The following is a 23,322-nucleotide window of genomic DNA, read 5'->3' on the forward strand; positions in this document are numbered from 1 at the left end:
TCCATCCTCAAGAGAAGCTGACTGAGGGCATAAACAGGAATCCTAGAGAAAAGGAAAAAAACAAAACAAAACCTCCAGAATAAAAGCCTCCAGCCCCTCAGAGGACCCAGCAGGGGAAGAAGAGCCCCCAGGGCTGCCATTCCCCAGGCTCCCCACTTAATAGAGAGGTGCACCCAAAGGCAATCCCATAGGAAAGAGGAACACGGCCCCGAGGGCTATTTAACTGAAACACTGCACTGGCCAGGGAGCTCCTTCTCCCCTCCCTCCAGGCTCCCATGAGGGATGAGAAACATCAGAAAAAGGTGGCAGGAGTGTTAGTATTAACCTACAACTTTTCAGAGAAACAGCAGGGCAACTCTGCAAACATGCCCTAAGGAAAAGAAGATTCATCTCATATGTCACACTACATAAGAACTTCATAAAAACATAAATTCAAGAAAGCTAGACTTCAAGGACTGGTTGATAAAATAGAGTGAGATGAAAGAAGAGATTAAAAATATAAATTGAAGACCAAAACAAATCCATAATACTGCTAATAAATAATAGGGAATAGAGCAGACACAGCTAAAATTCAAGTGAGAGATTTTATAAGAATGACTTAGGATAATCACCGTAAACAGAGAGGAAAATTTAAAAAGGTCATGCAAAGGTAGAGAAAACAAAGGTGTGGTAGGCAATTACTGTAGGCAGCTTCTAAGGTGGCCTGGAAAGACCCCAGCCTCCTGGCACCCACGCCCAGTTTGAGTCCTGACCCACAGAAATGGACACATGATACATGTGTGCTGTTTGGGGTCCCTGAGTTTGGGGTAATTTGTGATGTAGCAAATAACACCAAGTGTTAATCCCATGTCAGACTTCCAAAGAGGACGGGCATCTTAGAGGTAGAGAATTCAAAAAAGGAAAAGAAAAAAGGATATTTTAAATGACAATTTAAGAAACATTTTCTGACATGAAGAATCTACAAATCAAAAGGACACAGTATATTACAGAAAGAACTGATACAGAGCAATGAACACCCGAGATGACAAACTGAGGTATAAACAAAGAATTTTTCTACTATTCAAGCAGAAAAATCAAATCATTTATGTCAAGGTGGCTGCAAAGTGGGGGGGGGGGACCAAAGTCAAGCTGGTGTCTGACTTCCTAGAGCAACGTCCAATGGCACAAAACATGAATGCAACATGTACAGAGTTCTGAGGGGAAAAACATGGCTCGACAATTTTTACCTGCCCTACATGTCACACATGTATAAGGCAACAAGTAGTCATTTCCAAACATGATAGACAGTAAGGATCCCAGAACCCAAAGATGCTTCTTAAATAAACTATGTGACAATGAAATCTAGCACATCAAACAAAGGATCAAAACAAAGAAATACAATGGGGAGAAGATGTGGAAAGCACTGAATTCATGGTTATGGAAAGAAGTATTATAAATTGTGACCAACTTATTAAAACTTGGACCCTAAAAGACAGGACATGGGGGGAGTATAATATTTTCATTACTGTCCAAAATTAGTATATGAAATTAAAAAAACACAACTCAAGCTTATTAATGGCTTTCATGTAATCTTTTCCTAAGATCTGAGGCAAATTTAGAATGCTATTGAGCCCACATGCCACAACAACTGAAGTCCGCGTACCTAGAGCCTGTGCTCCACAAGAGAAGCCCTAGCACAGTAATGAAGAGTAGGTCCCCCTCACTGCAACTAGAGAAAGCCCACTGTAGCAACTAAGACCCAACACAGCCAATAAATAAAATAAATTAATTTTTTTAAAAATCATGTATTTTATGTAATCCCTTCCATATACGTTCAGAGAGAGATACCTGTATTTGTGAATGCTGACATTTAGGGTAATTTTGTGGAGAGGGTTTCATATTTTCTATATTCCTTACATTATATAAATTCAGTATAATTTTTATTAAAAGAATGATGTTTTCTAAAAAACTAACAATCAGATGCAGGAGGAAGTAAATTATAAAAGTCTGAATTGGGGCAGAAGTATCAAAAATGGAAGGTCTCATATCTTGTTGGAAAGATTCCTGAATCAGAACTAGTTAATCTCAAAAGCTCCATCAAATGCTAAGTTTCTAAGGTCACAGAATCTTCCTAAATAAAAATCTTTGCTACATGGAAATCTCTGTTTTCTATTATTTCAGGTCTAGACGTTTTGCTAAGCTTTCAAGGAGCACCAAAACAGGGTCCTAAACTAGTCTTATAATTAGGCTAATTTCTGGTTACTGTCCCACAAAAATCTTGCGTTATATTCAGCTCTCATGTTTTAACTCCTATTCGGATTATCTTCTAAACAGGTTATTTAGATGTTAACTGTTTATAGGCTATTTTTTCCCTAATAGTTAATATGATAAACAAATGGAGTTAAAAAAAAAAAAAAAAGGTACCTAAATCTAACCTAGCTAAAAAATCTATTTGCTGCATAAAATTCTTCCTAAACTCTTGGAATTTAAAATTTTCTTTCAGAATTCCTAGAGCATTCACAGACTTTTCTATATAAAAACTTATCTCCAAATTAATACTGCTTTGTAAATTATATTAGTCAACTAAAAAAAAAACCTAAAAGAATATAATAATTAAGAATATTAGGTTAATCTGTTAAAACTTTTTAAAGAAATATTTTTTTAAATTATTTTAATTAAAAAAACTTTTTATAAATCTGATTCAAATAAATCTAATTTGAAGTATGTTCTTAAACCTTTGATATTTCATATTAGGATTTAAAAAGACAATTTTATGTATCTATATGGAATGCTATAGTTTATAAATTGTTTTCATGCTCATCTTAAAATTTACTTCCAAAAATAATTTTACAATGATAATTATCCACAAAAGGGCTGAGTATATTCAAAAACTAGAAACTATGAAAATCAAAAGCATTTTAAAAAAACTGTGTCAGTAAGAAACAACTCACAAAGCTTCACAGATTTATCAGACATATTTATCATAATCCTCTTTAATGACAAAAAACTATATCTTCAAGTAAGCAGCTAAAGCTGTCATATCTGTTTTCCTCTCAGCCATGACTAAAATGTTTGTATTCCTTGTTTTAATATTCCAACATATCCGAACAGCAGTTGTAGCTCTGGATTTCCTCCTTAACAGTAATTATAAAATCTAAAATTATTTTTAATTGGCTCCTTGGATAAGACCTAAAGCTTTGTTAATAAACACTTAACAATTTACAATAATGGGAAAGAACAGGGGAAGTCAATGTAAAGATGAATACAGTTTAACTATATTCTTAAGAACAGGATTTCCACATATTTCTACCACAAGATGGAGTTAAGTAGATATATTTACATATTTCAGAAATAAATAATTTTTATGACAGCATTTGATATCACTTAGCTAGTCATCAGAAATACAAGCTGATCTTTAAAATAATAGAAGGTAAAAGTATTTCATGTGTGATCAGTTTCAATTACAGTTACTTCCAAAATATATTTTTGATTAAAGAGAAGAAAATATGAAGGCATATAATGTTTATATGCTTCAATTCATTTTACACAGGGAACTACCAGTATATTTTTAAAAATACACTGAAGAAGATGATTTGTATGTGCACACCGCTGCTGTCCCATAAGGCTTGCTGCAGTGGGGGAGGCAATTAGTGTCTGGATTATCCAATGAGGCAGCCACAGTTCACGAGCAGCTAGGAACACATGACGTGTGGGTAGTACACTAAGAAAATGAGTAGCTCCTGTGACTAGCGACTACTACACTGGACAGAATGAATCTACACCACAGCTCATTTAAAATTTTAATATATATGAAAATCCAATGAATTTTCAGGTATTAAAATAATTAACAGATAAAACCTGAACTTTAAAAATAATTACAAATTAATCATAAAAAATAGGTTCTGACAATTAATAATCAACGTTTTTGAGAAAAAGAATGGAAAAGCTCAATATAACTGCAGAGGTGAAAATATATATATATTAAAAGGAGTAAAGTTTTATACCACCCTTCAAAGGGAATCAAAGAGTATTGGTAAAACACACACATGCAAAATACAAACTATTGTTTTAAAAATATATCAATAACCATGTGAATTCTTAAATTTGATATAGAAATGTGCTTAAAAATACAAAACATTTAAAATCTGCACACCAAATAAACTCCATATTTACCATTTACTCAAGTCCAAGTTCAGTCAACATTTTCAATCATGGGGAAAAAAAAATTTGTTCCTTCTTACTAAACAGTAAAGAATCTAACTCTATAATTACACAGTAGAGCACTATGTGCCAGCGACAGAGTCCAGAGAGACCTGGATCTCAAGCAATACAAAGCTGGGCACCACGCAGGCTAGAGACTCAGTCCACAAAGATGCCACTTACATCTCATTGTCCCACCCGGAGAGCGTGAAGACTCGTGACTGAACCACTGCACTGGGGTCTGTGCTGGGTCTGGGCACAAGAGGGGAGGCAGCTGACCTAAACGTGCTAGAGAGGTGGCACTGAGGAGGCAAAGGAGCATCAGAAAAGAGTTTATGATCGATCACCAAATAATTCTTGAAAATACATTGATGGTTGGATTAGTCTAGCACACATGCTCTGACTTTAAAAACAAACCAAAAAATCCCCAAAAGGATGTTCGATTAAACTGCCTGTAGGTTACAAAATTGGGATATTCTCATTTTCACTAGCAAATTCAGCTTGCTTTGACGAGTCACATGCCACAGAAAATAGTGACTCCCCATTCAGCGGACGGACCTCTCCCCCAAAGATCTCATTATCTTATTTTGACATGTGCTGTGTTAAAACTGAACCCCTAGAGGGCAACTCAGCTTCAATTTTTACTCCATAATATACTTCAGTTCCTAAGCAGTTTATAGATGCCATGACCTGTTTCCTTAAACCTCGGAACTTCTCCTTTAAAATGAAAGGGAAATATAAAGAAGAAAACTGAGATATTCCACCCACTACTGAAAAATATCATTATGGGACGTATTCTTTAACAGTGATAATATGAGAATGAAGAACATGACATACTTTTATTAGGCATATTCCCGAATAACTCACATCATAAACGAATATTTGAATATTAACACTCTCAGCAGGAATCATGCAGCAGATAGGAAAGACATACTTAACAAGTCTATTTAATATAAATGCTTTGCATAACTTTACATTCATTAAGTGGTATGTTAAAATGTATAGGGAAAAAAGGTGAAGAATCCAATCTTGATAACAACCCTATAAACTATCCAGCATAACCCACTATGTATAAGAAAACAAATGTTCCTTCAAGGTCAAACACGTGAAGAGGTTTCCTGACTGCCCATCAAAGCTGACTCTGCATGTGAGGCAAAAGTGTTTATATTCAAATAGGCCTACTCAAAATACTGACGTAGCAAAAAAAAAAAAAGAGTTATTGTATCAATGTGAAAAGAGTATTAGCTACCAAGGACACTGACCTATACAACTCAACAATGGTATATCTGACTCAGCCTTTTCAAGTGCAACTTAGAACCCGGGCATACACAAGTCTAATATATATATATTCACGACCAGAGTAACATAATAGAATGAGCTGAGAATTTTGCTGGATGACATACAGGATTACAATAATAACCTGATAAGTCATGTATGCATATTGTTTTAATCCAAATAAGATTTTTAAAGGACCAGCTCTCATGCCTGTACATATACATACTTGCTAACTAGAACAATATTTTAACTCAACTTGTAGACAGTTTTTGAAGGTAAATGTGTCACCACACAAGCCCTCCTTCCAGCAGGGCATCACCGGGGGCTCCTCACCCCCTGTGCTCAGGCTAGCACCACCACAGTGGGGAGGGCAGAGGACAGGCGCAGGCTGATTAAGGACCGCGTCTCCAAGTCACAATAACTGTCTTCACTGAAGCTGTAAACTAATTACTCACATGATATCCTGTGAACTCAGGGATCTAAGACGACCACAAATCAAATCTCTGCTCATGTAGATTAGAATCTAGATTTGCAATCTGACAAACCAAAGACTGTGCTGATGGCACATGGAGAAGACAGAGCTGTGGAGGGTGAAGTTTGTGTGCCATGAGATTAGCAATTTTCATAATAGGAAAGAGGCAAGGGGGCAGCCATGTAATTTACAGGATAAAAGGGTGGAGGTTGAAGACTGCAGAAGCATACTTGTGTTTATCACTTCCTAAGAGGAGTTTGCTAAGAATCTTTGGCCCTCTGGAAAAGAACTTGAAGTCTGAGCTACAAAACTTGGGGCTCAACCTCCATGATGGAGGTAAGGGAAATAAAGGTTCAGGAAATAGAAAACATACACACAAAAACTAAGAATAGCTACAACAACAGAATAACCAAAACAAAGAATATATATAGTTAATATGAAAAAGAGTGACGTTAGGCAGTGAAGTAGCTGACTTTAATATATTCAGAATGACCTAAGAACACAGTGAAATCCATATGACTCATTACTAGATGCTGCTTTATGGGCAAGTCTGTGCCTTTGGCTAATCCCTTGTTTCTCAACCTTGCCTGCACACTGAAATCACCTTGGGAGCTTTAAAAAAAAAAAAAGAAAGAAAAAAAAAACAGAAAACAAAACAAAAAAACACCTTTCTTTGAGGAGAGAAACCTGTGCATTGGTAGTTTAAAAAAGAGTCCCAGATAATTCTGATATACAGCAAGGGTTGAGGACCACTGCTCTGTGCTATGTGAGAGATGAAGATCAAGTGCACTTCCATCAGCAGGGCAGAGCAGAGGCTCCACTGTAAGAACATGATGAGCTGAATTTAGCCACCTGACAGATCTGACCAGGGGCGGTGTGGAAGGAAAAGACAGTGCAGAGGAAGATGCACGAAGCCTTTATCACTGAGGCACTGGATAAACAGGTCTGCTCTGAAAATCACGGGGTACTAACAAGGGGTTCCTCAATACATACAACCATATGGTCTGCTGAGGACAAAATAAAGAGAAAAACAGTTCAGATTTTTCACAGTAGTACATCCAAAAGTATAGTTACTAAAACCTTCAATATGATCCAAAATTCAACTTTTTAAAAGTTTCAATTTTATGAGCTTGGCATAAAATAAATTCTGTGGGAGACATGCCAGGCCAAGAATAGGATACAACATATCTTAAATTTAACTTTGCACCCTGTCCTGACACAATCCAGGATTCAGTGAGTATCTAGCTCCCTTTAAAGTGAGTGCACATTTCCAAACACAGTCTTGACTCTACTTCTAGGACAGTCTAGTTCAGTCTGTGTAGGTGAGTAATGAGGAAAGTAAGCAAGGGCTGTAGCTGCATTAATCTGTACTGAGTTGGAAGAGAACTGCTCCTACTGATCCAACAGAGGCAGCATCTACCACAACAAAAGGCTACTACTATCTGTCATGAAAAGTCAGAATGGAAAGAAACTCACCTGAGCTCAAGGAACCACTAGGCTTAGAAAGACAACTAAAAGAGTGAGACAATATATTATTGTAGAGAGAACTGGGTTCTAATCATGCATTGGATTTGACCTGAGGCTAGTCAATTACCTAACGTCTTACATGAAGAACATTAGAAAGGATGATATTTAAAGATTCTGCCCATCACTTAAATTCCATGTAAGACTTAGTTCTTTGGCATAACTGACTAGGGAGGCCTAAGTATGGGGCTCAACTACGGAAATACCTTGTAATAACACAAGATGAAGTTCAGAAAGTCAAGAGGAAGCTGAACTTGGATGTGAAGACCCAGAAATCTTACAGAAAAACAGTCTGCCCCAATAAGTCAAATCCATTAACATTTTCTGAGGCTCTGCTAATAAAGATATTCAAAATAAGAAAAGATGTCTAATAGCATAAATTCAGAGTTAAATTGGTGCTGTGTTTTTTGAGTTTGGTCATCATTAAAACCAGTTTTAAGGTTATGGTGTAGAATCAAGGGGGAAAAAAACCTCAATACAAACAGATTATTCATTCAAGCATTTTTAAAAGTAGGGACATGGGTATTATATTCGAATGCAGAGTAAAACTACTGATGTTGATTACAAAAAAAAAGAAAAAGAAAAAGCAGCCTGGCAATGTGAACTTTCATATTACATTAGCAGAAGTCAATAGCCATTAAATTAAAAGGATAAACTGGCTATTTAGCCATTCGCAGACCAAAGGAGGTTTTTCTTTAGCTCTGGGGACTTAAAGTGTTAGATTTTAAAATCTAACAAATGTGATGAATCAATTTCTCTAGAAAAGACAAAGAATAATACAAGCCTAAGGACATCAGTAAGAAGGAAGAGACCATCACAGTAGACTGTGCAGAAGCCTGTGTTGTAGTAATGCCCAGCCTCACACAGCACCAACGCCAGGGGTCCTGCTACAACAGGTTCACATGGGGTGTCACTTTGGCTCTGGAAAACACACACCACTGTCACTTGAATGAACAACAGCTTCTGGTTTTAAAAGAATACGGAAAGCCAAAGTCTAGAAAGTTGTCAATTTGTCTTGTATTTCGTTGCAGAATGAGTCTTCTTTCAATTCTATGTGGATAAAGTCTCTTCCTAGGAAGGAAGAGAGGTATTCAGGAGAGAGGGAGGAAGGAGAGACTTCGGATACTTCTGATTTCTTACTAGAACCCAAGTCTCAATTTCTGCCTCAAGTTTTTAAGGCACTACAAAGTCAGGCTTGACTCCCAGTTTTGATCTGTCATTATCCCCCCAGTGCACCCCTGGTCTCCTAAGCTCAACATCCTCACTGCTGTATAGACAAACCAGGCCATTCTCACTTCCATGCCTTAGTCCTGAGTGTGCGGCCTACAAGGCTTTCCTGGCTTCCCTACCCCCACCTGAGTCAGGACCCAGGCTTCCAGGGCCAGTGACAGCCCATGTGCTTCACTAAGGCTCCCCGACTAGAGCAGAACTCACAGGCCTTTCCCTTTTCTAAACTAACCTACAGTATTTTGTCGTAAATTGTCTTATACAGTCTAATTCTATTCCACATGTGCCTGGTCTGCCTCTCAACCAGACAAGAGGTCGTTAAAGGCAAGTCTCCCTTCCACTGTCTCTGCAGCACTTCCACAATGCTGCACATGTGATAGACACTCAACAAATATTTAATAAGATTGCTATCAGAATTAATTCTTTAAATTAAGAGCAATATATTTTTAAGTTTTAAAAAACTCTGAAGAAGCAAATGTCTGGTCTACTCAATTTTCTTTACCTCCATCCAAGGAAAACTAATTGACAAATGTAACAAAAACCTAGAAAACTCAGAAAAAGGACAAATTTTTTAAGTCACCAATATTCCCAACACTTAGAAACAACTTCTGTTAACATTTCTTCATAGCTGTCTCTCTCTCCAGTCATAATTTTGGCTTTAACATTTACTTCATAACTATCCCCCCTACCATACTTAAACTCTGTAAGGATGAGGACTGACTAGGTTTTAGTCACACTGACGTACACAGCACAGTGCTAGGTACATGGTAAGTGCTCATAAGAATTTCTGGAATTAGTCAATTTTTGTAAGCCCTTCTGTATTTTTTTTTTAATTTAATTAAACTAGGGATCAGGAAACTTTTTCAGTAAAGAGGCTTCTGGTAAATAGTTTAGGCTTTCTGAGCTATATTGTCTCCAGTGCAACTACTCAAATCTACTACAGCAGCATGAGAGCAGCCACAGGCAACACCTAAGTAACTGGGCATGGCTGTGCTCCAATAAAAGAGAGACAGGCAGAGGGCAGGATTTGCCCACTGTAGACCATCAACCCTGGATAAAAATTATGCTAGTCTCTTGTATTGATAATGTATCATTATGATCACAAATATATGCATATCATTTCTAGTACCATAATTTTTATAACCAGACTCTGCTGACATCTATGTTTTTGACAATATTTGATATTATATATAATGCTATGTCACATCTCTGATCATTTCCTTAAGACACATTCCTACCAGTAGGACTGCTAGGTCAAGGAGTAGCCACATTTATGAATTTTTGTTAGGTTTTTAAAATACTCATAAACCCCTTTCCTGACCTCATGCTGATCGATTTTCTGAGCCAGCAGTGTAAATATCTGCTTCTCCAAAGCCTCATCAACATTATACATCATATATATTTTCTTACCCACAAATGCTTTATTATGTACATGATTAGAGTCCCATACTTTTTATTAGAGGACATTTATGTACAGTGAAATAAACAAATCTTAAATACAGCACTGAAAAAAGCATACTGATTGAGAGGGAACAAGAAGGCTGGTTATTTGTTTCTTGACCTCAGTAGTGGTTACACAGATATGTTTACTCTGTCAGAATTCATCAAGCTATATACTTATAATTTGTGCATGCAGGACATATAAAAGCTTATTTCAAGAAAGTAATGTTTTCATTTTGGAGAATATGAAAAAAGCTACACATAGGAAAAGAAATAACCTATGATCCACCTTCTTCCTTCCCACATTTCCAGATATTATTATTAAATTTTGAATGTATTTTTTTTCCTATATGCATCTATCATTGTGCTATGATTAGGATTATACTATGTGTACAATTTTACATCGTGCTTTTTTAAACTCAGCATTATGAACGTGTTCAGATTTGTTAATGACCCTTCATAAAATCAACTATTAATTACCACATAATATTTTGAGTGTATTTTTCATAAGATTAATAAGGTAATGAAAACCAAGGACTTTCAAGAAGACTTTCAATTTCAATAAAAACTAAACATCAAAAAAGTAGATACTGTTAATTATAAGTTATAAAAATAAACATTTAAGTTCAACATGTAACTCGAATTATTATCCTATGTATGACATTTTTAACGCATAAATGGTCTACAGTGTATATATGTAAGGCTACAGCCCCCAAAAAGAGTGATACAGAAAACAGCATTAGAAATGTTCCCAGAAAATGAAGTGAATAATAAAAATTGTTTAAGCTATTAGAAGTAACTTTTCAATCCAGGTGAAGGCTGGGATAAATGACAGAGCAGACACAATGCATAACTAAAAAGCAGCTACCTACGAATAAACCAGCACGTAGGCCGAAAGGAAAAGTACCAGACCCACCAAATCCACCACTCATGGCAGACAGCACCAGTGTGCTGGCAGCCACTCCCAGCTCATCAGAGTCAGCACAGAGGGACAGTGTTTGCTACCTTTGACAACGCGTCGTTTCAAACAAACGGCTAATGCAGCTTCTTCACTGTGGTGTGGGCCCAGGTACCCAGCACCACACTGCAGCCAGCAGTGCTGAAGGACAGTCTGCTGGATTAACAGAACAGCGTAGTCATGACTTAATTCTGGAAGGAAAGTGGCCCCAGTGCAATCTTAAAACCAAGGAACAAAAATGTCAGTCTTTATCACTGTCCAAATCGATGTGTACCAAATGCACACTAAGAGAACTACACTTACACAAAAATATTAGAAAAACCCCAGAACCACCACAGCTGGATAAACATTCGCCTTCTGTTTCCCCTGAAAAGAGTGATGAATTTTTACTACTGTCCCATACAACGGCTTCAAACTCATATGTCCATCAGACACCTCCATGTGTCCAAAATTAAACTCCTGATCTACTGATTGCCAAACACTAAAATAAAATAATGAAATTTCTCCACACACAGGCTTCCCCATCTCTGTTAACCACAAATCCATCCGTTACTTGCTCTGGACAAATAACAGGGAGTCACCTTTTTCTCTCATAATTCTGTCTTCAAAATACACCTTGGGTGTGCTCATTCTCACCATCTCCATCGTTACCACCCTCCACTCCACCACCCTGTCCGCTGGACCATGACAGTCACATCCCTAAACTGGCACCCCTGGTCTACCCTTACCCTACCCCATCCACTCTTTACGCAGCAGAGAGGGCTGCTGGCACATCACAGATCAGACCCCATCTCCTTCTGCTGCTCTAAGCCATCCATCGCTGCCTTTCATTTGGCTCCTCGGTGCCCACAAGACCCTGATTCTGCACCCCCATCACCCTCCTGAACACTCGCTGTGCTCCTCCTCAGTCATCTCACCCTAACCACACCAGGTTACCAGGTAGCACCAGGGACCTTTCTGGTGCTCCTCAAACATGCCAGCCACATCTAGCACATCAGCATCTTTCCACGTGCTCTCCTGTTCACATCGTTCCTCCCAGAGATACTGCACATCTCACTCCTTCACCTCCTACAAGAATTAGGTCCAAATGTCACCTTCTCAGTGAGACCACGCTGACCACCTACTAAAAACTGCAGCCTCTTCTAACACCAGCACCCTCCCCACTGCCCCTACCCAACTTTATTATTCTCCGGATCACTTACATTTACTTATAATAACTTACAATATTTATCTCCCTCCACTGAAATTTAAGGGCTATCACGACAAATATTTTTGTCTGTTTTACTTACTGTTCATATGATGGTAACTAGGACGTAGGAAATACTCAGTAAATGTTTTTGAATGACCATGTTCCATATGACCCTAAGGGTCCTGAATTCAAATGCCTAAAAGAATCTGAAAATTCTGTTTCTGCTTTGTAAAAATGTATTTTTAGTCATGTAATAATTGACCAGCACTAAAACCTATGCAAACAGTATTATCAAATGCTAACACTTTGGAGACAGCCAATGTAATAAAATATGATGCCAGATAAACTTGGTCATCAGGACACAATTTCTATTGTATCTATTTAATTGAACCATACTCTGAAAATCTTAGTAAATCATAAGAAAATAATTACTATTTAGAGTTACTTCTTTATGTGATTTAGGATTTACTCTATATTTTGCATCCCTCAAAAAGGTGAACCACAAGAATGAACTGGGAGATACATACATATCAGGCAACACCTGTAATGTGTAACATCTGATTTCAAATCTGCTTCATGAAAATAACACACTGTTTTCATGTACTGACTCTCTAAGTGTAACAAAATCAATAACTTGTAATAAGATAAAAAAATACTGCTTTTATCTGTTTTATACATTACAGTTTGAAACAAATTCTAGTCCCATCCCCAAAAGAACTGATTATTTCTTAAATAGATCTAAATCTATCAATCTAATGCATTCCAGCATTCTTTACAAACCAAATTTCCCCTTTATTTATTTTTCCACAGACATACAAGATTTCTGTAAGAATGTATTTAATAAAAATATAATTATTTATGTGTATTTGCAAGAAGTTTACCAGTCACAGGCTCTGATTACTTGGGAAGAATCGCAATCACAACTCAAGGCGCCTCAGTAGCTTAAATGGAGTGTGGTGTCACACTCACATTTTACATACCAGGGCACAGTACAGTTTAAAGACCACATTTAGTTTTGGATTAATCACTCATAGGATAAAAGGAGTTAAGCCTATTACAGCAAAGTAATTGAAAGTTGAATAGCTAAGAATTTAGGGAAATAATACAAACTTGTTAATACTGATAGAAGTTATAACACATTTTTACTAATAATATTACTCATTTTAACAATATTTCTAAGTTTCAAGCCATGTAATTTTTTGGTTTTGTGTTCAAATGTAGGCTTTTCACTCTTATACCTTCAGAGATGAGTTACATACATCAGTTGTTAAAAATACTAAATTCATTTGCCCTGACAATATTCCCTGCTAATTCAGTCATTTAAAGATTTAGCTTCACTTCTAAGACTAAAACATACTGCACCTTTCTTTGTAAAAGAACTAGTCGTTTTATTCAAGAGTACTGATGTCCAATTATAGATAATTTTATTACAAAATTGCCATTATTCAGAAACGAGACCAATAAGACCAATTATTAAGTCCTACAACAAAAGTGTGAATTAATAAATGTAACTGAGAACCACTAAGTCAATGAGTAATGACCATATCATACACTTTGCTCAGTTGTTTTAAAAATTATTCAGCTGTATTTGTTACTGACAGAGACCTATTATTCACAATGCCACTGGCATGACATCAGGCCCAATAGGCTTATATAATAATTCTGAACGCATAATTATTTAATTATTATAAAGTTATTAAATACATAATAACTTTTACTGTGTCCATGTGCAGAAAAGAGTTACCACAGCAGGCCTGACACCGCTCTCCTTAGGCCTGCTTGTAAGGCTGGCCCTTAGCTGGCATCAGAACCTGGATTTGGGGAGCATTCCCACCATTCCCTAATTGATAAGAGCCAGGCACTGTGCCTAAATTGTCCAGGTAAACCACGTGGTTTGTGTTCAATACCTACTTTCCTTCTGGGAGTCTTGAATTTTGGTACATGCCATGCAGAGGCTGCCACGTGATCAACTCCCAATTCAAAGTCTGAGTCTCTAACAAGTTCCCCCAGAGACAACATTTCACACGTTGTCACAATACAACCATGGTGGAATTAAGCTCACAATGAGCGACTCTACCAGAAGAGAACTCTAGGAAGCTTGTGCCTGGTTTCCTCTGGACTTTGTCCCATGTGCCTTTTGTCTTTGCTGGTTTTGCTCTAACAAATCTTAGCCATGAGTATGACTATACGCTTAGTATTACGTCTTTGTAAGAAATCACCAAACCCAATGGGGTGGGCTTGGGGACTCTGACACAGTCCAGTGTAGGTCCAAAGAAGAGGATGGTACTCTAAATCTCTTTATATTCCTTAGAATATGTAACATAACAGATATTTCCATTTTGTGATTTTGTGATTTTATACATTATCCTCCTAATATATCCAAACCAGTCTAAAGATGTGTTGAATCTCCACTTCAGTGTGAGTTAACATTGGTGAACTGGTTAAATGGTAAAAATGTATGTGATAATACAGGCACAATTCAAAAAACAAATGCAAAGTTTTTGGCAGGTTCAAGTAACAGAGTTGGATAGAAGATCGATTACTTTGACCATTTACAGTCTGCAAACAATTTGTTTTAATGATGTCTTGATAGTTCTCTGCCTGCAAATATCCTAAAGAATATCCTAAGCATTCTTAATTTGAATTTTATGTTAATTCACCTATCTTTGGAATTTAGCACAATGTAACATATTTCATTTGTGTGTGACTGATAAAGAGGGCAGGCATTTTACCAAGCTTCTGTGATGTGTCAAATAAACAATCCATGCTTCCTTATACTTTATACAATTCCTTTAGAACCAATCCTACCTATTGGCCAATAGATCAAAAAGACTGCCACAGAAAACACTGACACAGAAGAAACACTGAAATATGATAAAAGACGGCCCAAGGGATGAAAGGAGTCAGTGAATTGGAGAAGGTATCCAGGTTAAAGAAAGTTCCAGGCCACCCCTGATGTCAAAGTACTTTTCTGGTCTTGATCTGTCATAACAAAAAGAAAAAAGGTACTTACTATTTTTAAGGCAAAGTTCTTTACTCAACATAGAGATGTTATATCGAATGCCAATTATGCATTTCAAAAAAGCAAAGAAATACAATGAACTTTTACAGAAGAGTAATTCAGTGACTCTTCCTCTTATGAAGGCTCTATTTCCAGAAAAAAAAAAAATTTATAACATTAGAATATTACCAACATGTATGATAAACAATATTTTTAAAAATATTTCTAACATAGAAAATATAAATCATTAGATTAATGAAGAGTGAAACGCATGGGAAAAGTCACAGTGGAAAGTAACCTCCAGAGGTCATCAAACCACCCTTCTAAAACACCACATGTTGGTAAGTCCCAGATTCAAGAAAAAGCAATGATTCCATCATCATACTTGGCAGAAGGGGATTTCTGTTTTGGCTTTTGGGAGGTGAGGAGCTGCAGGGAGAAAGGCAGAGACTGGCCATTCTAGAGTTTTTCTTCTGTTCCATTCCCAGTGTACTCAGCATTCACTGTGTTACTTTGGTCATTTATTTTAGTGGCTCTACTCACTGCCACTAATACCACTGACAAAAGAAGAACATTATAAAGTTCTCTATTTAAATCAATTGTTCAGTTGCCTTTCTTTTGATGTATGCTTTACCAACAGTTTATAATCTTGTGAAAGTTCATGTAGTAGTGAGATCAGGATTCTCAATTCTGTATCTAACCCCCAAATTAAGCCATCTTTACCCATCAAATCAAAACTAAGTTCTAAAGGAAAATGTCATGAGCATTCTTTTTCTCTTCAAAAGGAAACAAAACAAAACAAAAAATCTATTTTATAAAGACAAGAGATTCTCAAGTTAACACCAGTTTAATAAACACTGCTTAATTGTCACTCAGAAGCTGAGATTTACTTGTTCAGGTTATAATTTTCATTATATGGAAATGGCAAAGTTTCCCTGACTTTATAAAAATTAACTGTAGAATTAGAATCATGTAATTATAGGTAAAAGTTAAATTTTAGAAGTATTAGGGGATGTAATGAAACATTCTAAATGTTATCCACTAAAGACAAATTTTAATTGTGTTTAAATGTAAGGTGAAATGTGCAACACAGACTAAATCAGTGTAGAGTAAAACCCAATAGTGTACATACAGATAATGAGGGGATCAGGGGAGCTGGTTAAAACTTATAATGAAGAGAGAACTAGTAAGAATATAGCAACCTGGCTGAAATTGATATTCATTAGGGTACTCTTCACATCAATAGGGAGCATTTGGATGCTGTAGTCTTTATCAGTGTCCCAGCTGGTAATGGTTGAAGGTTAATGCCTTACCCCATTCTGTTCAATTTTCTATCCTAATTAGCCCTCCAAATCTATAGCTGTGAGCACCAAGTGTCTGTGCTCAAAAGAAACTAATTAATGCTAGCAAATTAGATCAAGTCCAAAGATCCAACAGCCAAACTCTTAGTTAAATGCTCCTTGTTAATAGGAAGTGTAGCTGTCAATAACTGCTGTTGGTGACTATAATGAGGCATCTTTTTTTTCATTGAAAGTGATTTCATTTCTCTTTGTCACTGGAAAAGCTGTTCCATTCCCTTCACAAACCTAAGTTGCTGGCAGCCTGACCCAATTCTTATGATCAGCCAGGTTGAAATGACATGGAAAAAAAAAAATCAAACAGAAAAGCTCTCCTTTATAATCATGTTTCAGGCATTTAGCAGAAAGTCAGATCACTTATTAAAATTCCTATATCTTTACCCAAGAACTATACAATTAGGATGCATAATGCTTTTATGTAAAATCCTGTAATTATTTAATAAAGCAAAGGCTATAAATAGTAAATAAACCACAATGGAAGTGTCCTGATTCTAAATTACATCTTATTGTTCAGTTTAAATGTAGCTGTTCTGCTCCTGCTTGAGCAATAATGCCAGTGTGTGTTCTCTCCTAACTCACATGGTTAAACAGGAAGATCATTCTTTTATAAAACAATCAATTTTAGATTCTAAAACACTGTTTTGGACCATATGGCTTGAAGAAAAATCAATATATGATTACCTATAAAAATTCAAATACTCAAAGATCATTTGTTATATGACAAGTTCAAGTAGGGACAAGTGCATTGAAATAACTAAAATGGATCTCAAATTTTAAGATGCTTTCAGTCTTCATAAGATTTTAAGTATATTAAAAACAAAAAAAAAGTCAACATCCTAAGCAACTTAAGTTTTGATAAAGAGGCAAAAACTAAACATTTTCTTTTCCATACCATTACAAAGTAATAGGTGCATAACACAAATATTTTAAAGTTATACTCTATTTCTTTCATTTCAAAGACCAATAACAAAGTTTCATTGCCTAAGAGAAAAGCAAAGGTAGTTCTGAAACCCAAACCCGACCATTTCACATTTTCATCTGAATCATGTGAGTAAGAACTCAGTCTATAATTGAGTGAGCTAGCTTTCTTTCATTCTAGGTACCAGAATAACATGTTACAAAAAAGAATAAATACAACTCATGTTTATAATTTTGGACCAATATATCAGTAATAAGTAATTTTCCTGGTAGTGAAAAGTTAACTCTATAATTTTATCATCCATTTTTAAGTTTTATCCTTCTTTGCCTGAATCAGGATATGTATATTTTTAAAAGTTCTAGGAAGCCGGTGGAGGATTCTCCTTTGAGACCATCAGCATGACACCCGCCAATGCCCTGTGTGCACTGAACCCTACCTGCAGGTGTCAACAGAATAATTTCTCCTGACACCTGGGGGTGGTGAGGAGGAAAGTGCTCTGATTAGACAACTAATTCATAACAAAAGCAAGACCATCGAATGATACTAACAAATTACTGATAACTTGTTAATAACTTTATTTACGGATGGATTTAATTAGATTTACAGATGGATTTAAAATGGGATAGCTCAATTCGGCAAAGTTGCAGGATACAAAATAAACACACAGAAATCTGTTGCATTTCTATACACTAACAATGAAAGATCAGAAAGAGAAATTAAGGAAACAATCCCATTCACCACTGCAACAAAAAGAATAAAATACCTAGGAATAAACCTAACCAAGGAGGTAAAAGACCTGTACTCAGAAAACTATAAGACGCTAATGAAAGAAATCAAAGACGATACAAACAGATGGAGGGACATACCATGTTCTTGGATTGGAAGAATCAACATCGTGAAAATGACTATGCTACCCAAAGCAATTTACAGATTCAATGCAATCCCCATCAAATTACCAATGGCATTTTTCACAGAACTAGAACAAGAAATCTTACTATTTGTATGGAAATGCAAAAGACCCCAAATAGCCAAAGCAATCTTGAGAGGGAAAGGTGGAGTTGGTGGAACCAGGCTTCCTGACTTCAGGCTATACTACAGTGATCAAGACAGTATGGTACTGGCACAAAAACAGAAATATAGGTCAATGGAACAGAATAGAAAGCCCAGAGGTAAACTACGGTCAACTAATCTATGACAAAGGAGGCAAGGATATACAATGGAGAAAAGGCAGCCTCTTCAATAAGTGGTGCTGGGAAAACTGGACAGCTACATGTAAAAGAATGAGATTAGAACACTCCCTCACACCATACACAAGAATAAACTCCAAATGGATTAAAGACCTCAATGTAAGGCCAGACACTATAAAACTGCTAGAGGAAAACACAGGAAGAACACTCTTTGATGTAAATAACAGCAAGATCTTTTTTGATCCACCACCTAGAGTAATGGAAATAAAAACAAAAATAAATAAGTGGGACCTAATGAAACTTCAAAGCTTCTGCACAGCAAAGGAAACTATAAGCGAGACAAAAAGACAACCCACAGAATGGGAGAAAATATTTGCAAACCAATCAACAGACAAAGGACTAACCTCCAAAATATATAAACGGTTCATCCAGCTCAATATAAAAAAAAAAAAACAAACAACCCAATCAAAAAATGGGCAGAAGACCTAAATAGGCATTCCTCCAAAGAAGACATACGGATGGCCAAGAGGCACATGAAAAGCTGCTCAACATCACTAATTATTAGAGAAGTGCAAATCAAAACTACAATGAGGTATCACCTCACACTGGTCAGAATGGGCATCATCAGAAAATCTACAAACAGTAAATGCTGGAGAGGGTGTGGAGAAAAAGGAACACTCTTGCACTGTTGGTGGGAATGTAAATTGATACAGCCACTATGGAGAACAGTATGGAGGTTCCTTGCAAAACTAAAAATAGAGTTGCCATATGACCCAGCAATCCCACTGCTGGGCATAATACCCAGAGAACATCATAATTCAGAAAGACACATGCACTCCAATGTTCATTGCAGCACTATTTACAATAGCCAGGACATTGAAGCAACCCAAATGTCCATCAACAGATGAAGGGATAAAAAAGATGTGGTACATATATACGATGGAATATTACTCAGCTGTAAAAAGCAAGGAAACTGGGACATTTCTAGAGACATGGACGGACTTGGAGACTGTCATACAGAGCAAAGTGAGTCAGAAAGAGAAAAACAAATACCGTATATTAACACATATATGCAGACTATAGAAAAATGGTACAAATCAACCAGTTTGCAAGGTGGAAATAGAAACACAGATGTAGAGAACAAACATATGGACACCAAGTGGGGAAAGCGGGGAGGGTTGGGGGGGAATGAATTGGGAGATTGGGATACCAAATTGTACGCTCTAAATATATGCAGTTTATTGTATGTTAACTGTATCTCAATAAAAGTTCTAAAAATAAATAAATAAATAAAATAAAATAAAATAAAATAAAATAAAATAAAATAAAATAAAATAAAATAAAATAAAATAAAATAAAATGGGATAGCTCATAATAAATCATTAAAGAAAAAGAAATGGCCATCACACAATGTCAGTTCTGAAGAACTACTCTTTTATTGCCTTTGTCCATCAGTCCCAGAGGTTATTCTCTAAGGAGATAACACCTAAGGGACAGAAATGTGCCTAGCACCTAAATGTTACTGACACAGTCCCCAAACTACAGCTGACACTGCCTGGCTTCCCGCAGAGAAACTTGCAGGGGCCCATCAGCCCCACTAGGCATTACTGTGGTCCCTCAACAAAGGCTACAAAGGATGCTGGGAAAACATTCTAAAGCAAAACAATTTTACTACTGCTTCTTTGCCACATGCATTCCAAGAGGAAGGTTTTTATTAAAAGACATTTTTACAGTAATACTTCCATCTGCTTTTCTAATTAGCCATCATTTATGGCCTCATTTTTCACCTTGTACCCATTTGTTTATACTTTTCACTATAATATTAACGTATTAATCAACAACATATCTCTAGATTTATAGAATACAGGAGTATTTCATGTTAAAAACATTTTCAAAGAACACATGCACATGTGGGTCCCTAGTGCATGCATTTACATAAATATCTTCCACTTAGAAATGTAAAATATAGAAAAAATTTAAAAAAAGACTCATAAGTACTACTGAGATTCCATTAACAGTTCAGTAACAGACAATGACTCCAAGAAAATCATCTTAGACTATATTCCTATATGACTATGCTGACAGAGGAAAAACAGGCACACATTACATCTGATGTTTCTTCTTTCCCCATCAAAATCACCAGAATAACTGGTTTCTCCAAAATACAAATATAAGTTTTTCTCTATATATAACTGTGCATCTGGGAAAAAAATGCTTTTTACTAGGAATTTGGGAGAATATTTTTAAATTATAAATAAATGGAACACTGCCTGGAAGTTCTGAAAGCTGAAATCCTGGTATCTTAGTGAAAGGGTGAGAAGCAATTCATGTACATTAATTCATTCACTACTTGATGCCAAGGCTAAGGATTAAATTCAGACCATATTATAAAAAACGTACTTGATCTTTACATGACTATTTGAATCTTACCTTGAACTTGTTCAGAACATCTTTCCCGGGCCTTTTCTCTCATCATTTTAGGGATCAAAATATCTTTTTCAACATGTCTGAGATGCTGCTCTGAAAAAAAAAAAAAAAAAAAAAAACCAGATCTTCCTTTAATAAAGTCTCAAGTAAATCACCAGCTTAGGGGAAAAAGAAGCACTCTTTTACTTAAAATAAAAGCCTATGCAAATATATTAAAAAGTGACTGTTCTATGATCTCATGAAACTGTGATTACTTTAGTCACTGAAAACCATTCTACATATTGTTCTACATAAAACAAAAAAAACTGTGAGGGGCATAAGCAACATCTTTCTAAAACGTCCTGCAAACTACATTGCAACACTTTTATTTGAGAACGTATTCCATGCAGTCTTGCCAAAACTAAAGTCATAGACTAAAGTATTGTAATTTTTTAATTCATATAACCCATGAGAAGAGAATTTTTAGCAATACAGTACTGAGATCCAAAGACAGATGAAGAGAGCCAAGATTATGAGATATGTGAGTAGTTTACCTAGTAACAAGAGTAGCTTAAGAAAGGGCTGGTAGAAGAAGAAAAAGTGGAATTCGTGTGCAGAGAAAAACAAAGCACAGGAGGTTTCTGGGTATTTTAAACATAACTCCCTCAGTTAGACTAACATGGTAGCCTGAGCACCTACTCCAGACTCCCACCTGCTCCTCAAATTCCTAGAGAACCCTTAAATCCAAAGGGGTAAGTATCTTCCAGGAACCCAAGTGACCAGGAATTCTGAAAGACAAAAGGCAGATAAGCGCAGATTAAAGGAGGCAATCTTATCCCCAGAGTTTTTCCCAAGAAAAAGCTGATACCAAAAGTGGAAGCATGTTCCACGCTCTGAAGCAGCAGAAACTGGGAGAAGACTCTGCTAGAGGAAACCAAAGCATAAGTGGTCAAAATACCACAGCAGGAGCCAAAGTAAGTCACTCTTCTGCTGCCTTCAGACCACGGGTAAAATAAGTAAATACAGGCACTTATCTCCAACAGATCAGGAAGTTTCTCAGTATCCATCTAGAGACACTTAAGACCAGGAACCCCTAAACTTTTCCTGGTTCCCAACATCCTCTGGATGCAGCTATGAAGTGATATACTATTTGCAGAGAGGGTAAGAGAGCATCTCAAAAAGCAAACAAAATCAGCAACAACCAAAGAGCCAAGAATCACCTAAATCTGATGAAGCACAACACAGAGAAAGGGAGAACCCAACTGCAATTGATCAAGAAGTAACCAGCTCCTAAGAGGGTGAAAAGAGTAAAGAAAATAAGATTTTCAAATAAATATACTGAGGCAAATAAAAAGATATGAGTCCACAGAGTCCACAGACAGAAACAAATCATAGGTCACCTAAACACAGGTTGAAGAAATGTCTGAAGCTCAAAATTCCTAAAAGCTTCAAAAGGAAAAAAAAATTATCACCACACAGAGGAACAAGGACCAGGTTTACATCACGTTTCAGGGGCAAGACCGTGGATGCAAGAAGATAATGGCAAAATAACATCAAAGTTCTGAGAAAGAGTTACTTTATATCCAAGAATTCCAGAGCCAATTAAGAGTGAAATTAAAGATACTTTCAGATAAGTAGGGACTGAAAAGCTTATCTCTTTCAACCCTACTAAAAAGGAAGTGATCTTTATCACCGTGTGACAAGTGAAGCCTCTAATCCAACGTGGTGACAAGATACAAGAACCCTTCTCTATGCACAGGGAGCCCACCGGCAGTTCAGGCAGGTAGAGCAGAAGTGACTCTGCTTCTGTGTCTGGAGCTCATTTGAGAAGACTCCAGCCACAGGCCTTGTCATCAGCAGCCGCAAAAGCTGGGGCTGGACGATTTACTGCCAAGAAGACTTCTTTCTTCACATGTATTTATCTGACATGTGGGCTGGAAAGGCTGAGGGCTGTAAACCAAATCACCTACACAGGGTACAGCAGGTAGGCAGGCGATGAATAAGAGCAAGCAGCCCAAGATAACCAACGGAAAGCAGACCAGCCTTTTCTGAGCCTGTTGTGGAAGCCATGCAGCCTCATTCCCACTACCTTATGTTGATTTCAAGTCACTGGGCTCAGCCAGTGGAGGGAGGGCCACATCACATGGAGCCTAAGGGATGGAGGATACTGTTGTAACCTTCTTTGTT

General features: G+C 36.7%; 1 protein-coding gene across 6 annotated transcripts in view; it reads right to left on the reverse strand.

Annotated features, from left to right (window-relative positions):
- Nucleotides 1-23,322, reverse strand: part of CMC1 (C-X9-C motif containing 1) — a 66,794-nt gene that overhangs the window by 24,786 nt on the left and 18,686 nt on the right. The window contains exons 2-3 of one of the 6 annotated variants that reach the window (XM_057700196.1): nucleotides 21,848-21,923; nucleotides 21,160-21,244 (exon numbers count right to left, since the gene is read on the reverse strand). The exons of 1 other annotated variant lie outside the window; for it this stretch is intronic. In XM_057700196.1, the coding sequence (XP_057556179.1) occupies nucleotides 21,160-21,205 (46 nt within the window). In that variant the 5' untranslated portion in view covers nucleotides 21,206-21,244; nucleotides 21,848-21,923. Of the gene's footprint in view, nucleotides 1-15,277; nucleotides 15,385-21,159; nucleotides 21,250-21,847; nucleotides 21,924-23,322 lie in introns of those variants that run through there. 4 more of the 6 variants (XM_057700194.1, XM_057700193.1, XM_057700195.1 and 1 more) reach the window with 4 other exon arrangements.

The sequence above is a fragment of the Hippopotamus amphibius genome, chromosome 11 (genome assembly GCF_030028045.1).
Source record: "Hippopotamus amphibius kiboko isolate mHipAmp2 chromosome 11, mHipAmp2.hap2, whole genome shotgun sequence".
Classification (NCBI taxonomy): domain Eukaryota; kingdom Metazoa; phylum Chordata; class Mammalia; order Artiodactyla; family Hippopotamidae; genus Hippopotamus; species Hippopotamus amphibius.